This window comes from Thermobia domestica, chromosome 11 (assembly GCF_964235325.1).
Source record: "Thermobia domestica chromosome 11, izTheDome1.hap1.1, whole genome shotgun sequence".
Classification (NCBI taxonomy): Eukaryota; Metazoa; Arthropoda; class Insecta; order Zygentoma; family Lepismatidae; genus Thermobia; species Thermobia domestica.
This window is the reverse complement of record NC_137464.1, coordinates 214797393-214814931: the sequence shown is the minus strand read 5'-3', so window position 1 is coordinate 214814931 and position 17539 is coordinate 214797393. Positions and strand designations below refer to the sequence as shown.

Genomic DNA, 17539 nt, shown 5'->3' with positions numbered 1-17539 from the left:
GAAAATGTTTTCTCTTTCACTGGTGTTACCCCACAGGATGTAATGAAAGCGATTAAGAGGATAAAATCCACGGCTATAGGTGCTGATGAAATAAGCATAACATTGATCAAGAAAATATTACTTTTCGCCCTCTCCCCAATTACCAATTTATTTAATCTCTTCCTTACTACCGGAACATTCCCAGTCTTGTGGAAGACAGCACGAGTCCTGCCTTTCCCTAAGACTAAGGATGTCCGGTCTGCAGAAGACTTAAGGCCTATTTCAATATTACCTGCCCTATCTAAAGCTCTTGAATATATTGTAAGTGATCAAATATGTGACCACCTTCGAACTTATAACCTTTTAGACACTTTTCAATCCGGGTTTCGTAAACATTGCAGCACTTCTACAGCCCTAACCAGTATTACTGATGATATACGTTCTGCTTTGGACAAGAGAGAGATAACAATACTTACCTTACTGGATTATAGCAAAGCATTCCAGTCAGTAAACCATGACATTTTGCTACAGAAATTTGTACAAAAATTTAGTTTCTCTACTTCAGCTGCTAAGTGGGTCCAAAATTACTTATAGGACCGAAAACAGTATGTAGTGATTACCAACTTAGTGTCTGATCAGCGTAACCTCCCTTGTGGGGTTCCTCAAGGCAGTGTTTTAGGGCCACTTCTTTTCTGCCTTTATATTAATGACTTAGCACAATCTCTAAAACACTTTAAGTATCACATGTATGCGGACGATGTTCAATTGTATCTATCTTCTTCAGCAAAGCAAATACATCCTTGTATAACAAAGATGAACGAAGACTTGAGTAATTTGGCAAATAATTGTTTGATTATAAATCCAGTCAAATCAAAGTCAATTTTAATTACTTCCGAACGTGCAACGATGTTAATAGATGCTTCACTTGTTCCCAATATAACTTTAGAAGGCGTAAATATTCCCTTCTCTTCCTCTGTGAAAAATCTTGGCGTCATACTTAACAAATATTTAACTTGGTCCGATCAAATTAACGCATCATGCAAGAAGGCTTTTAAAATCTTCATTCTCTCAGCAAATTAAAAAACTTTTTACCAACACAGTTAAAAAAAAAACTTCTTCAAACCCTAGTGGTACCACATTTGGAGTACTGTGACACCGCCTTAACTTAACGCTGATATACATTTACAAAAGCGTTTGCAGCGCGTACAAAATGCTTGTATACATTTTATTTTTAACTTAAAATTCTCAAATCATGTTACGCCATTCTTTAAAAAGCTGCAATGGCTTAAGATGCAGCAACGGCGAAAATTGCACCCGTTGGTACTGCTGTATAAAACACTTAATTTTACAGAACCTTCCTATCTTCTAAAACACCTTAATTTTTTAAGCGATTTCCATGAGAGGGACACAAGATCACGTTTTAATAGCCAACTTGCAATTCCTATTCATAGATCAACTTATTCCTCCAAATCATATATAATTTCAACTTGTCGTGATTGGAATACTTTGCCAACCTCGGTACGTGAGTCAAAATCTTTAACATCTTTTAAAAGAGCAGTTTATAATTTATTGTTATCGGAGCAGGGTTGAATGGACACAGAAAGAAGAGCCAATAGAGAAGCTTGTCATGAAGATTGAAACTCAACATTTATTACATATTGTAATATGTATGTACTTTCGTGTAGCACTATATTATATTTGTGTCTGTGTGTGTTCAAGTGACCGTCTGTTTCTTGTGTTTTTTTTTTACTTTTTAACTTTTTCTTTTGCTATTGTTAGCTATATTCTTTGATTTCTCAATTTTGGGTCATGTTTAGGTGGTAGATAAGGCTACGTATAGCCTTAACCTCGACATGTAATATAAGTCGAAATAAATAAATAAATAAACCCAGTGAGAAGATGACGTTGTTTAAGCCCCACATTACTATCGGGCACACTATCCATATGACCTGCAGTATCTTTAAACCACATAGCAGTCTGAAGATGTGTTGTTTTTGCATTGGCATTATAATTTAATAGTGTTTCTATATAGGATCGATATGGATATGTATGCGAGTAGGATATAAGTTGATTATTCAGATATATTTGTACCTCACTGAACATTGCACTGAGAATATCATTTAGAGGTCCAATTTTCTTATCGGAAGAAGTTAAATTAGAATTATCAGCTTTAGTGATCTTTCCTTTAATATGAAACAATTCGTCGGCCGAGAGGAACGCTAATAGACGGTGAATTATTTAAAATCATGTCTTTCGTCTGTTCAAAGCTAACATATTTTAATGTTTTATTATTCAGTGTGATTCTCTTGATTTTACGTATTGTCTTTGTTTTACCAGTAAGAGTGTTTACAACGGTATAGCTATAACATTTGGGGCCACCAGCACAAAATTGCTCGATATATGCATCCTGACCATATTCTGCCAACTCATTCTTCCAATCTCCTAAATACAATCCCATTTTTAACTTAGGCTCACCAGGAGATTGGACGTAAATAACACTGTCGGTATCATAATACGCTCGCCAAGTAATTCCAAGTAACGGAGTAATTCGAGGCGAGCGTGTGCCGTGGTGTATGCGGCTATTACCACATTGATATTTTTAGCTGGAGCGATAACGCTATCGTTAACACTCCAGTTAAGCAAGCGGATTTTATCGCCAATCGGAATAGAAGATTTAACCTCTTCGGATTTGCTAATTTATCGAAATACTCTTCGGGACTTTTAATAATAGCGATTTGCTCCATGTTCTCCCTTTGAGCGAATTTACCCCACAAGCAGTTAACACCCAGCTTTGAAATACGTTTTTTAGGTCTGTTGCGCATAATCTTTTCTCGGTCTAAATGGATGCCTCTTTCATAATATTCATGTATGAACTGGTCTTTTGTTCGGTGGCGCATTCTGCGGGCCAGCCGTTACTTTATGTCTTGGCCTTCATAAACACGTTAATGTTCTCCGTGAAAAGATCATCCTCTTTCTTTTCAGCGTCATACATTACGACCTCATAGCTCCATACCTCGTGTTTTTCAATCACTATACTTTCTCAATAGCCACCCACACTTCATCTACAACCCATATACTAATCAAAGATCTCTCCTCATCTTAATGTGTGCATTCTTCATCATTCAGTGTCCGCAAATATTAGGCATAGGGGGAATAATAACTTTCCACCACACCAATAGTGCAACACGGGGTGGTAGGGATTGGAGCTAAACTGTACACTTTATTCCCTCGAATTTCGAAATATCGGGCACTCGCCATCTCCGACATAAATTTTCGGATGACTCACAGGATATTTTTTCACCTTACAACAATAAGGATAGGGGGATATGATGTCGGTATACATGATACGCTCCCCTCTTTCACCTTTTTGTAGTTTCATTGCGTCGAACTTTCCACCATACAGGGAATCCCGCGGATGAATTGGACATTTCTTAGTCGTGTTTTTTTAATTTCTTTACCATCGGATGTTCTTTGAGAAAGTCGCCACTCTCATATTTCATGCACTATATACCCCAGTTCTTTTAATCTATTAATTTTGTTTATAGTATTCTCATAGCGCATACAAAAGTAGTGTATGCTTCGTTATATATGGTGTTATCACGGCCTGTGGGGTAACACAGCTGGCAACCATGAAATAGGCACCCTTGGTACTCCCAAACATGTTCTGCGCCGTTATAGCTCGTATAACCATGCACTTTATAGCCACCGCGCAGCACAACCTCTCGGCCGTTACCGAATGGTGGATTTGTGTTTTTAATCGGTCCGCCTCTTACACGAGCCACTGAACGCACCCCGCCATCTGTACCCACTATGTGGGATAATACGAATGGTGTCTGATTGCATGAACTTTTTCCTATACATTAAATTACACGCGCTGGCAATGCTTATAGTTTCTAGAAACGGGTTGACGTCCCATATAAGCTCAAATTCATTCATAAATTTTATGCCCGCATTACGCATCACGTTCACGTCATTTACACAGTATTTAATTAATTGTTCTTTTAAAACAAACGTCGTATCCCTAAGTCTTTCCTTTTCCTCATTATACCACTTAACAAACTTCTCTTCCTGTTTCTTTTATAAGTTGCCCACATCATAATACTCAAGGCCGGGTAACGCACCACGATACTCTCGATTGGCTTTTGTGTTAAATAAATGAGGGAAATGTCCCTTCGAGACGGGCAAATGGATCGCATCGCTTAATTTTGCCAAAGGCATTGGCAGAAAATTTAGGCTATCAATGAATTTTAAATATAGATATTACATGGCTAAAATTTTACACCCACTCATCATTATTCGAGAACTCCACTCTTTCTCAAGCATCATTGTGCGTAAAACAAAATGAGCGTCATAGCCCTTCGCGTTATGAGCTATGGCTACTATTTTGTTAATACCAGAACGCCTTTGTGCCAAATAATCTACAAACTCTACAATACATTTGTTTCCATAAAATACATATTCTCTAATACCGCATACACCACACCGTTCACATGTATTATTTTTACAGTTGTAGCATATCTTTAGGCTTACTAACAGGTTGGGCTCATGCTTTAAAATACCACCGGCTATTTCCTTATCTTGTTGGCACTCAATGTTATAAAACACTAATAACCACTTTTGTGGAGTACGTATTCTGCATGGTTGAATGTAACATAAATGTCCTGATGGCATTACACCCCGTACAGAATACTTCCCCACAGACATGCGGATTCCGCCCTTTTTCACCACGCATGTTTTAAGACATTGAGGGCACACTTTCAAAATATCGCATAATGAAGACATGATTATTGTAACATTGAGCTTCGTAAAAGCATCTATTACATTCCTAACAATATATTACACTTTCTGTAACGGTGCATGGTGGATTATTCTGGCATTTATTACACAATACCTTACACTTCCCCACATGCCTCTTTAATGTGAAATTTTTTATATTCTTCACAATAGTAAAAGCATGAAAATGCCGTAGTTAGGTTAGTGAGTACATTGTAATGGTTGTTAATATAGTATATTAATACGTTTACCCTGACTGGGCCCCTCGAAAAATATTTTTTTTTCACCAGACAACCCGTCATAAGCAGTAATTTTGTATGCTGTTAAATAAGCTTGAAATTTTTTTAAATTCCGGTATTCCACCACCGTTCTCTAAACTGACACCAGTCTTTTCACACAATTCAGAGACATTATACATATTTGTTGTGTATTGATTACGATATCTATGTCACTCTTTTCTGTTATGTTTATGTTCAATAAAACCTATAGCCACTACCAGTGTTTGGCACAAACAATAATCGGAGTGTTTAATAACAACAATACCTCTGTTGTGTTTTATATACTCATTTATATTAGTGAAATTCTGTTTCACCCGTCCCATACTAATAGGTAATTCTACATGGTGAAAATAGACAACGAAACGGTCCTGGTATAGGAATGATGTGTTTGATTGTGTTACCTTTTCTAAAGCAGTCCATACATTAACAGCATTCATATTACTACCAGCTCTAAAAGACAAATAAAATGGTTTATCTGGGTGATTTTAATTAAAGAAACGTCAGCCCTACACGATGATGAGGGAGTACACCTCTCATCACATACTGTACCAAAGCACGTATACCATTTTCTGGCCAGGCAAGGGGGTTTTCTCCCTCTGGGGGAGGGGTTAATTCGACCGTCATTAAATTGCCTATAATATTGACGTGATTCAGGTAATATACTAAATCTCCGTCTTATTATCGTTAATGTTTGCTGTTTTACAATAATTGGGTCTCTTCCCACTATAGAATACCAAGTAGTGCTTTTTGTAAGTGTATTATCGTTAATATTTGCTGTTTTACTATAATTGGGTCTCTTCCCACTATAGAATACCAAGTAGTGCTTGTTTGTAATATTGTATTATCGTTAATGTGTGCTGTTTTAATATATTGGGGTCTCTTCCGACTATAGAATACTAAGTAGTGCTTTTTGTAATGTTTGCTGTTTTACAACGATCAACAATCATTCACTGTAGATCATCAAGAAACCTTTTTTGTAATAGTGTATTATCGTTAATGTTTGTTGTTTCATTATAATTGGGTCTCTTCTCACTATAGAACACCAAGTAGTGTCTTCTCTAATAACATATTATTCTTAATGCTCACTCATTTCATGCTATATTGAAAACAACTTATAGCATTTCTACTGAATCGAAACAGATGCCGGAATCGGAATTAAAGCGGACCAGGAATCGGAACTGGTGCTGAAACTGGAACATGAACTGGACTCTTGTGCGGGTGTATCATCACTACAGTTTATGCCTAAATAAAGAGGTTATCCTGGGTCCCAACAGTGAAAACAACGCTAATAGCATTTCTACTGAATCGAAAAAGAAGCCGGAATCGGAACGTGCTGGCACTGGAACATGAACTGGAACTCTTGTGTAATTGTGTCATTGCTCTATAGTTTATGCCTAAATAAAGGGGTTATCCTGGGTCCCAACATAAGACAATTTCCTCTCATCCTTTTAGAAAGGAAGTCACCCTTGAATTACGGGACCCAATAGGTCTCCCTCCACAGCACCCTGGGGAGGGCATCCTCCGCGGAGGAAGGGGACTAGGCCGGAATGTCGGGCCGTCCCAGAGTGAAGACCTTGCTGTGGATGCATTTCTTATATTCTTCCGGTGACCTCATTTGTTTAAATAAGTGAAAATTGTTTTTGGGGTAGAAGACATGAGATGTACCTTTTGTATCAGGCACATGCACAATACTTTAAAACGAAACAAGATATTTTAAAATAATAATAAACTTTTTCCCATTATAAAACTTATTGTCAATTTGGAGAGTGTTTCATTGGCCTACGACCACAGGAGTAATCGCGAATATTTCGACATTGCCAAATTTGACATTGCCGCGACACGTAGCATGTACTCTGAGTCTCATTGTCCTATGAATAGGGTGGACCATTCTTTTCGCCAATTTCTCGAGAACGATTAGACTTAAGAGGCACACTGTTTTCAAATTTGGTTATGACCAGGGGTGAGCCATTTTGCCAAAATTTCAGATAATCCTAATTTTCTCGAGAACGGTTGGAGCTAGAGAACCACGGTTTTCAAATTTGACATTGTCGTAACAAGTTGCATACCATTCATTATCCTATGACCAGGGGTGGGGCATTGTTGCCAAAATTTCAGATAATAGTAATTCTCTTGAGAACGGTTGGAGCTAGAATCACACGGTTTTCAAATTTGACATTGTCGTAACAAGTCGCATACCATTCTTTATCCTATGACCAGGGGTGAGCCATTGTTGCCAAAATGTCACATAATTGTAATTCACTCGAGAACGGTTGGAGCTAGAGGGACACGGTTTTCAAATTTGCCTATGATTAGGTGTGGGCCACTGTTGCCGAAATTGTAAGAAACCGCCGAGTCGCTACGAGGGCATCTTGTCCATAAAGCGTAGGGCCCCAGTACTTTAACCCGGAAATTTTTACAATTTCGAAAAAATATTCCTTTTTGTATCTCTGTGCGACGATCACGAATTTGAAACTGCCGAGTCGCTACGAGGTCACCTTGACCCATAAACCTTACTTCCGGTCACGATTCTTTGAGATTTCGAATTCGACACCACTCGATTAATACCGTTGTCGTATACGCTGATCACGAATTTGAAACCGCTGAGTGGCTACGAGGTCATTTTGAACCAAAAACCTCACTTCCTGTCTCGATTTTTGAGATTTCGAATTGGACGCCACCAGATTAATATCGATGTCATATACGCTGATCTCGAATTTGAGGGTCCCAGATCTGTCACTCGTTGCCAAATAGGACTTTGACCCTTAAATTTTGACTGTCGTCAAAGAGAAAAATACAACCCTGCTATGTTACAGAGGGTTAGAATATATGCTATGTTCAAACTCTGTTGTTAAATAAAGCTGCGTAGTCTGCTGCTGCTGTGTTCAATCAGAACCGGAAGTAGAACTGAAACAGGTGTTGAAAGTACAATTTTTCTGCACATTAAAGCAATTTCTACTAAATTAGAACTGAACATGTTCCACCTAATGTGTGTGTGTGTGTAAATAACCAGACATGCTATATTGTTAAATTCTGTTATTTTTTATTCTCTGCTCTCCTATGTTGCCATAGTCTTTTTTTTTACATAAGTGCTCGTAAAAAAGAACGAGTACATCACTGATGTTACATAATGGTTATAAATACTACTGGCAGTGTCATGGTCGTTCTATGTTCATAATATTGCTTTTCGGTGTAATGTTTCTGCGCATGCGTGGTCCGGTGGTATTCATAGTCGTTGCGCGTAGTCTGCTCTGGGAGAACCGAAACAAGTACTACTGGAGCGGAAGTCGAAGCAGGAATCGAAACCGGAACAGGAATTACAACAGGAACCGGAACAGTTTGCGCATGTGCAGTAGATCTAAAAACAAGCCCAAATGCCACGACTCCCCACGAAAGTGAGATGTAAATTTATTCAATATATTCCCAATAAGCCAGACAATTTAGGAATCAAGTTCTGGCTGTTGGCTGATGTAAAGTCTAAATACATACTCAATAGATTTCCCTATTTAGGTAAACACTTCGAGCGTCCAGTGGGAATGCAGTTAGGTGAGAATGTTGTAAAAACTTTGGTTGATTCAAGAACGAAAGCCTGAATGTTACTCGTGATAAGTTTTTCACAACAAAAAATCTAGCATAAACCCTGAAAGTCAATGGTATGAGTTGGTACTATCAAGCAAAATATGAAGGAGCTTACCAAGGAGTGTCTCAACCAGAAAAAGGAGTTATATGGTAATGATATATATAGTGATGAGTCTGGAAACACCTTGACTGTATACAAATGCACACAGTAAAGAATGTATGTATTCTTAGTAGTATGCATAAGACCGTGTCTATAACATCTACACCAAAAAGAAGCCGGAAACAGTTATATTTTATAACATCAAATATGTAGTAGACATCGTATACAAATGATAAAGAAACATACTGTGAGCTGTCCTTGAAGAAGATGGCGAATGTACGTGTTTTACAATGTATATTGTCAATATATAAATAAACATAGGTTTTACATTATATTAAATAATTAAATAAGCAATAGATTAGTGCATATGTTACATTGTATATATATATATATATATATATATATATATATATATATATATATATATATATATACATACAGGGGCGGATCCAGGATATGATCAAGGGAGGGGCTAAACCATATTTTGCCGTTCTATCCAGTGTAAAGCAGCATTGAAGCCCATTTTATCCATTGTATACCCGAGCGTCAAGGGGGGCTGTAGCCTCTATAGCCCCCCCTTGGATCCGCCACTGTATATATATATATATATATATATATATATGTGTGTGTGTGTGTGTGTGTGTGTGTGTGTGTTCGCTTGTGTGTGCGAAAGATTAAATGTTTTGCAACAACAAAAAATACAATTTGTAAAAAAATCCCCCTACAAATAATCAGAAGCAGTCATTTGACTGGTACTCCTTGGTATATATAATCGTCGGTACTTCTAGTGTTAATTATTGATATTATTTAAATGTTAGAACGAGTTAATGTTTTCTGAACTACTCTTAGTGAAGTGCAAACTCATGTTCATAGGAGAAGACTGTTTTTTCTTGATCTCTCATTTTTTTGCTGCTTTCGACATTCTACGTTCTTCTAATAAAGAAAATGGCAAGCTTGGAGGTGTTAAACAACTGACACTAGAGATTCAATATTCAACACAATATTTAATTCGGAACATAAAACAATCAAAGTTTTGCAGCAATATAGGATAATACACAACTAACAAGATGCTTTAAAGTTGGATGCACAAATAAAGACTATAAAGCTGATTTACAGGCAGTAATTTACAAACGTTAAAAATTGAATTATAAATTCTCTGCAGAATGCAGCAATGTAAGAATCCTTTTTTGTAATAATGCATTTTATAGTTTTTATTAAGTCAGTGATGTATACTTATTAATTTCTACTGGAACACCTTATTCTCTATAACATATTTTTCAACGCGTCGGTTTTCCGTGGAATGTTATAGAAGCCAAGCCTTCATTGGCCCTCATACCGTGAGTTGAGTGCCAATGTAGATAAGGCGAAGGTCAAGTGTTGGTGTGGGTATATCTAACATACTACCTGGTTGAGGCAGTTCAGCTACATCGTGAACTCGCCTAAGGACAGAGTGAACATGGGACCTCTACAGAGCGACATAAGGGCGTGTATGCTGCACGAGTTCAAACTGGGGTCAAACGCCGCTGTAGCGGGGCGGAAGGTAACCAGGCCTTTGCTGAGGGTGTCGTGACTGCGGACAGTGCAGCAGAGGTTAAACAAGTTTCAGAACGGTGACGAAACACTCAACTCGCACTACGTGCCGAAAGTCCACACATGTACAAAATGAAAGTCTTCAGGCAACAATTGAGGTGAATAGTGGCCAAACATATGAGGAACTGGGACTACAATTTGCTGTGAGTGGAGAAACCATTCGGCAGAACCTCCATCAACTTGGGAAACACTACAAGTTGGGTCGATGGGCCCCACATGATTGACTGGGCCAGAAGGCAACGCGAATAGACACTTGTGTTTCTTTGCTGTTACGTCTGAGGAAGAAACCATTTCTGGATTGGGTTTTGACATGTGATGAGAATGTGGCTTGTACGAAGCTCCACGGCGCCGTTGGTTAGCATCTCGTGAACCGGTTCTAAAACAGCCGAAACCAGTACTGCACCAGAATGTCCTCCTGTGTGTTTGGTTTACTAGTCGCGGCATCGTGCATCAGGAACTGCTACCAGCTGGTCAGAAGATCAATGCAATTGTCTACTGTCAGCAATTGAGACGTGTTAAGAAAATCTCAACTCTGGAGCCAGCACTTCTGAATTGCAGAGGTGTGCTCCTCTTACAGGACAACGCTAAGCCCCACGTGGTTAGGATGACCCGGGACACCATTTTACTCCTTGGATGGTAAACACTTTTGCATTCACCATAATGTTTGAGTATTGCACCGTCCGATTGTCACCTGTTCCATTCCTTGCATAATCACCTTAGAGGACGCTAGTTCAAATCCCTAGTAGAGATGCAAAATGTACTTGATACCTTCTTCGCTTCACGGCCCACTAAGTTGTAGCGCGATGGAATCCTTAGCCTTCCAGAAAGTCGTCGATGGAGGTGGGGATTATTTTTGATCTTCCAGGTACGTCTTAGGTGACATCGATGTTCGAAGGTAATGGGTAAAAACCGACATAACTTTCTTGGTTACGTTTATAATTTACCATTAGCACCTAACTTGAAAAGTGCTTTTAAGAAAGCTGGACACAGTTATCATATTTAGATTGCTTATCTTACATTTTTTTTTTTTTTGCTATCGATATCGTGCACTATTATTTGTTGGTAAATTATCTGCTACTGCAGTTTGTATAAATTTATTCAGGACTTCGACTCACGGCAGCCGTGTCGGGAATTGCTTTTTAGACGTCTTACTGGGGTAGATACAGTAACCCAAACAAACCAAGCTATTCGGACATACCCAATGGCTCAAAAGTAAATGAAATGCCAGCTCTATAGCATTTTAATCTACTAAATCTTCAGTATTTCAAATACAATTTTAAGTGTATTCGTCCTATTATACTAAAAGTAATGCAGAAATTTAAGACATTCACTATGAAAACAAAAAGATTTAACAACTCACTGGGCTCAGCGGTTTTTGTTACATTCTACAGGATAACTTTCACCGGCCCATTTGGTTTAGTTTTGACAATACCCTGTAAGAAAATTATATAGCTTATTTTTTCTCTAATTCTTGCGCGCTTATACACTTTTGGACGTTGGAGTTATCTTTCAGTGCAATGCTTTGAGCACACACAAACAGAGAAACGTATTTATAGATTTAGTGAGATGAGAGGGCAGAATCGCGTTGCTAGAATTATATTTTACAATATTTTAATAATCTAACGGGAACCGAAGCCAAGACTACATGCACCAGAGGCGCACGCACTAAGTATTAGACCAGCAAAAAGAGATGAAACTTTATTAACAGTGTCATACGAATCTGCGTGAGTATGAAGATATTTAGTTGTCTCCATGTATGTCCGAAACATACCAGATCACGAATCTGACTGCTTCCAGGTCACAAAATTCTTAACCAGTTTCATCAATGCTTCCAAATACTAAGTATGTATAACGCAGTATATGTATATATAATACGTTTGTTCCAACCCTGTCGGGTAAGAACTGACTGTGGTCAGATACTTTTTCCTAAAAACGGAATTCCCGCCGAAGACTCGTGTGCTTCTGATCCCGGGTTAACCTCTAGGTTAATGTCACATATAGCTTCGCTGTTGAATGGGAAGCTAAACTACTACTACAAGTAATAAGAGATATTCAGGAAAGAGTTGTGCAGAACATTTTCTTCATTATAAAATTTTATCCTTATCAAACAATAAACATGTATCTAAAACAACAAACATTCTGTAAAGTCTTCAGAAGTAGTTAAAAACATTAAAAAAATGTTTGTTGTAGCGGGTTGCACCAAAAATAGATTCTAGTAAGCAAAGTAGGCTATTTTCTGATATAATTGCTGATATAATTCGAATTTGATCAATTACAACATTCCCAAATGATATATTGGCGTTACTTGGTCTTGAAATATATGCAAAGGAAAAAAGTCCAGACTTAAAATCCGGTATGTAGTAATAATGTAATTATGTTGGTTTAGAAACATTCAAAAACAGGAGCTGGTTTAGTGAGCCACTCCGTGGATTTGTCGCTGGTTTGGTAAGTTTGAAACGACAATTTTATAACCATATGAGGTCAAACTTGTGTCGAGTTCTTCAGGATTTAAGGTTTTTAACATATTTCAAATTCTATCGAGAATCGAATTCAAGATGTATATTTCAAGGTGAATTATCCTGTCTATTTAAGAAACTTGTGTTGCAGCATACAAGAGTGAATATTCCTGGTAATCTTTCAATACCTTGCACTTCTTTGTAATTTTTAAATTATAAATCATTGCTTACTTTATTACAGAATTGTTCATAATGTTTAACACATTATCTGCGACAATTTCAAGTATAAATGTATTCGTTTTTTGGCATTTGTTTATGTTGAAATGAGTTAATTTCAGTTTAGCGTCCCTTTCAGCAGCGACTCTATGTGAGACGTGGACCTACAGCTAACGTGAAACCACATGAGCATTTATGTAACGAAATGTAATGATATAGTGGCATGTATGACAATGCTCTGTTTTGGTCTTAACTGAAAATGATATTTCATACATAAAGGAAAAAATCATCTTAGTTATATTTAGTTTGAAAAATAAAGATAATAAATTTAATATGGCGAAATAATTCGAATACTATTAGATTTTATTAAAGTGTATCTGCTTTATCATAAAGTAAATCGTAGTCGCTTTAAGCCTGTTCCAGCGTGATAGCATACACTCCATAACACCGTCGTGATCTTGATATCAGTTGTAGGGCTGATGCCGTTACTGTTCTTGTTAAAGTTATATTGTGAGTTATTAAAGGTATTTTTTAATAAAGTAGATAAGTTTGCGTGTTTCTGTCTTGCTTTGTTTATTATAATGTAATATACTAATTAATAATATTGTTAATAGTTTTAAATTTTTTTTCTTCAGACCCAGATTGCTGATGATCTCGTCTTCGGCTTAAAAAAATGTTGAATTAACTACATAAATGGCTTTCAGATGTTCCATCATTGCTTCAAGTAAAGTTGAAATGAAAGAAGAAACTGAGTGCATTGAAAGTTGCAATTATAAACTTTATAATTGTAGCATTGATGAATTGGAATCTAGTGATCCCCTTTCAGAATCTTCTATATCAGCGTTAGAATGTAAAAAAGAAACTCAAAGTGGAATCGATGGTGATGAGGACATTAAAATGTCAATTTCAGGAGCAGTTTTGTTGCCAGATTTTAAATCTGATGTACGTCTAAATAACGAACATTTTCAGACTAACGTTACTTCTCTATATCCAAAATCCTGCGGTGGTATACACACTTTGGATGAGTCAATCATTCTCGTGTCCGATATTGGAGATAAGACCGAAATGAGAGATCAGGGTTGTCTGGAAATAGGTAGCAGTGTTCAGGAATTGAGGTACGTTTAGATATGAACATTCCTTAAGAGTTATGTTCTGTATAAATATTTCTTTTGAGGACTCTTAGTACTTTGATAGATGTACATTTTTCGTTTTATTAAACTAGAGTAATGTAATGCAAACTGTTGAATAAATAGAAAAGGGAAATGCGTTAGAGACCTTGTAGTTCGTAAGTTAAAATAAGTGTTCAAAAGCACCGATAAATTTTTTAAATCCCGTCCTTCCACAAGACGAAAAATGTTACTTTTTTACTTCTATGATTTTACGTTGAAAATTGCCCGCCTCCATTTTTAACCCTTAACTAGTGTGGTACGTGTCAGATCGCTGTAACAAGTAAGACTTTGCATGTATATTTTTCCTTGGGGTACGGTTAATATGTTTACCTAAAATTTGTATTGTAATTTGCTATTGAATAAGTACACACAAATGGCACGGAAGGTGCGAATAAACATTAAAAAATGTCTTGACATTGTTCGTCTTTTATATTTAGTATGTTCAGCTTAAAAAAAAAAGATTGGGTCATTTTGACTCGTACCACACCAGTTGTGTAGCAGATGCCCATCACACTAGTTAAGGGTTAAACAATTTCTATTCTACTCTTATCTTCAGTTTCCTGCTTTGCGCAACATTTCATATAATGATCAATTATTGTTCCTGTTTCTTTTACACGATAGTTAGACAAGTTTTACTTTTTTTCTGACCCTTAACCTTTGAAAAAATATTACATTTTCCTTACAATCTGTTCAATAAATTCTGTGCGCAGTGGTGGGACAATATATTTTTACGAAACGCACCAGAATTATAAATAACTACTCTACACTCAAAGGTATTTCATAGATAAGACCCACAAACTCATTCGTATATATATATAGTGTCTTTCCCTTTCTCTCTGAGTGTGCTTATATATACAATTTTTCTTCAGGTAACACAACGAAAACTACAGAAAGGACGCCAATTTATCCCCATGGAAATACCAATAAAAGTTTGGACATTATATATATATATATATATATATATATATATATATATATATATATATATATATATATATATATATATATATATATAATTTTCAGTATTTTACAATCTTGCTTCAAAGGAAAAATAAATTCTGTAGCACTCCCGTCTTCTTCAAGAAATCACGTACACCAGATTTTCTTCAGATCTTTGACGGCAGCGTCGCAACGGAAAAATCTTACAGCCTAGTATCATTTCTAGGTCGCCACCGCGTCTAGAAAACCGCGAATAATAACGCTGATTTCGGTTCGGTAAAAAGTAGATGTGGTACCGATTAAGTTTCAAAATCACACTGCACGGGACAGATTTAACACCGTGTCTTCAAATACGTGGATGAGCGATTGGATGAATTATTTAAACTCCAAATGCATAGAAGCAATTGTGACACTCTTAAATTATTTCAGAAAATAAATACATAAAAAGTAATTATAATGGATAATACCTTTATGGAAGTTCATCTTCAAAGCTAACGCTGAAGCAAAATGGGTATTACTAATTAATAACAATAACAATGTATCATTAAATATTGAAGCATAATAAGAAATCAACATTTTCACAAAAGTGACATTACAGTTGAACTTCGCAGAAGAAATACAGGGATAAAAGGTAGACATCCGGCTGTCTTCTTTTACAGCTCCATATATCGGCAGCCTTCATGGTACAGTTTAAATTTAATCATTGTGGTGTAGTCCCGAAATGTAGCAAAGTTAGGTTAAGTTCAGAAGTTTTGTAGTAAAGCTTTCAATAGTTTAAATTAGGTTAAGCTGATATAATGTTGTTCAGTTTATGCATGCATTTTATAATTTAGATTAAATTTTGAATAGTTATTCGTATCCTTTGCAAAAAATGATGTAATAATGTTGGGAAGATTACTGTTGATATATGTCATGTAAAGATAAAGCTGTTATTTCTTTAGATTACCGTAGATGTGGCATAAAATACAACTACCTTTAGATAGTAATATGTCATTAATGTATCATTTACTTCAGAAGCCTAGTGTAACCCAATCCTTCTTCATACAGCTAGTTCTGGCGTCTTCATAACAGGCGAATGTGCAATCTAAATAAAGTTTCTACCTTTACATTAAATAATTAATTAAATTATTTGCCATATGCATTAGTTCAAAATATGTATCCACTATACAGTATTTAATACTGTATACAGTATTTAACTTCATTTAACAATTAGCCACATTCCTTTCCTGTTATTACACACAGATTGTACGGTCACTGTAATGAAAAGGCTTAAAGTATATGAAAAGGCTTACAAAAGAATTATCTAGAACAGGATCTTCATAAACACAATAATATCGTAAATATAGCTATGCCACAGTAGGTAATTAACGTGTTTGAAGTTAATTTTGTTATTTGCTTCTGACTCGTGCTTTATCGTCATGTACTGCAAACAGAATACGAATAAACATATTAATTTGTGTAAAATTCCAACATGGAGACAAGAAACTGGCAATTTTGGATTATTGAAAACATTTCGAGTTAGTAGTTGCGCATTCTAGATTTAATTCGTGACATGCCTATGCAGTAGCATAGGAAAAGGGGAAGCAAAGCTTCCCGAAGATTTGCTTAGTTCAACATTTTATCCATCTTCGTAACCCACAAAATGAATATTTTCAGACAATATATAAATTAAAGTTAATATTACCTTGAAAAGGGCCACTAATTATTATTTTCTTCAAAGATAACTTTACCGAGTCATTAGCACAACTAAAACGTATTCAAACATTATATTATTCTGTATTTAAATTACAACATTAATTTCATCTTAAATCAAAAGTATTATAACTGCAAATCGATTTTCTTGTGTTTTTGTTTCAATACGATACAGACCAACGACCACATTCCTGTAGTATTTTTCATTAGAGTTTTTTATCGGTGCAGGTAGATAATATGTTGGTTACATCATTAGTGTTTCTCAACATCAAAATTTATATTGATAGACTGATGATTCACTTGACAATAAATCAAAATTGACATTCCCATTGAGAAACAAGTGGAAAAAATAAATTATAACATGCAATAAATGTACAATTAAAAAACATAATGAAAAACCATTAACAACAGCATAGCTGTGATGCTGGAGCATAACAATTCTATGAATATAATTCTGTTCTATGCTTTCTGAACGACTCGTCGCAAGAAATATTTTTTTCAAATGACCACTCTTCACAGTTGTGACTAGCACATTTGAACAAATTCTGTTTAGAGTTTATAGTTTTCGGTCCAGTGATCTATCAAACAATGGAAGCTGTTCTCGAAAGGTACCAAATCCAACGTACAGAATTACATATTTGAGAACAGAACAGCGAAATAATAACCAACTGAAATCAGGATAGTGTACTTCTGCTCATAAAAACCTAGAATGTCTTCCAGGATCCTAATATTAAATTAGCTTAAATACTAAGAAATTTTCTTAGATCTAAA

The 17539-nt window shown here is 36.1% G+C and overlaps 1 protein-coding gene across 4 annotated transcripts in view; it reads left to right on the top strand.

Moving 5' to 3' along the window:
* Window positions 1-17539, top strand: part of LOC145664722 (sorting nexin-14-like) — a 245233-nt gene that overhangs the window by 10574 nt on the left and 217120 nt on the right. For all 4 annotated transcript variants that reach the window (XR_014127514.1, XM_081731601.1, XM_081731600.1 and 1 more), the window contains exon 2: window positions 13604-14083. Coding sequence is in view for 3 of the 4 variants with exons in the window: in XM_081731601.1 (XP_081587727.1) it covers window positions 13662-14083 (422 nt within the window). In the remaining variant the exon portion in view is untranslated. The remainder of the gene's footprint in view (window positions 1-13603; window positions 14084-17539) is intronic.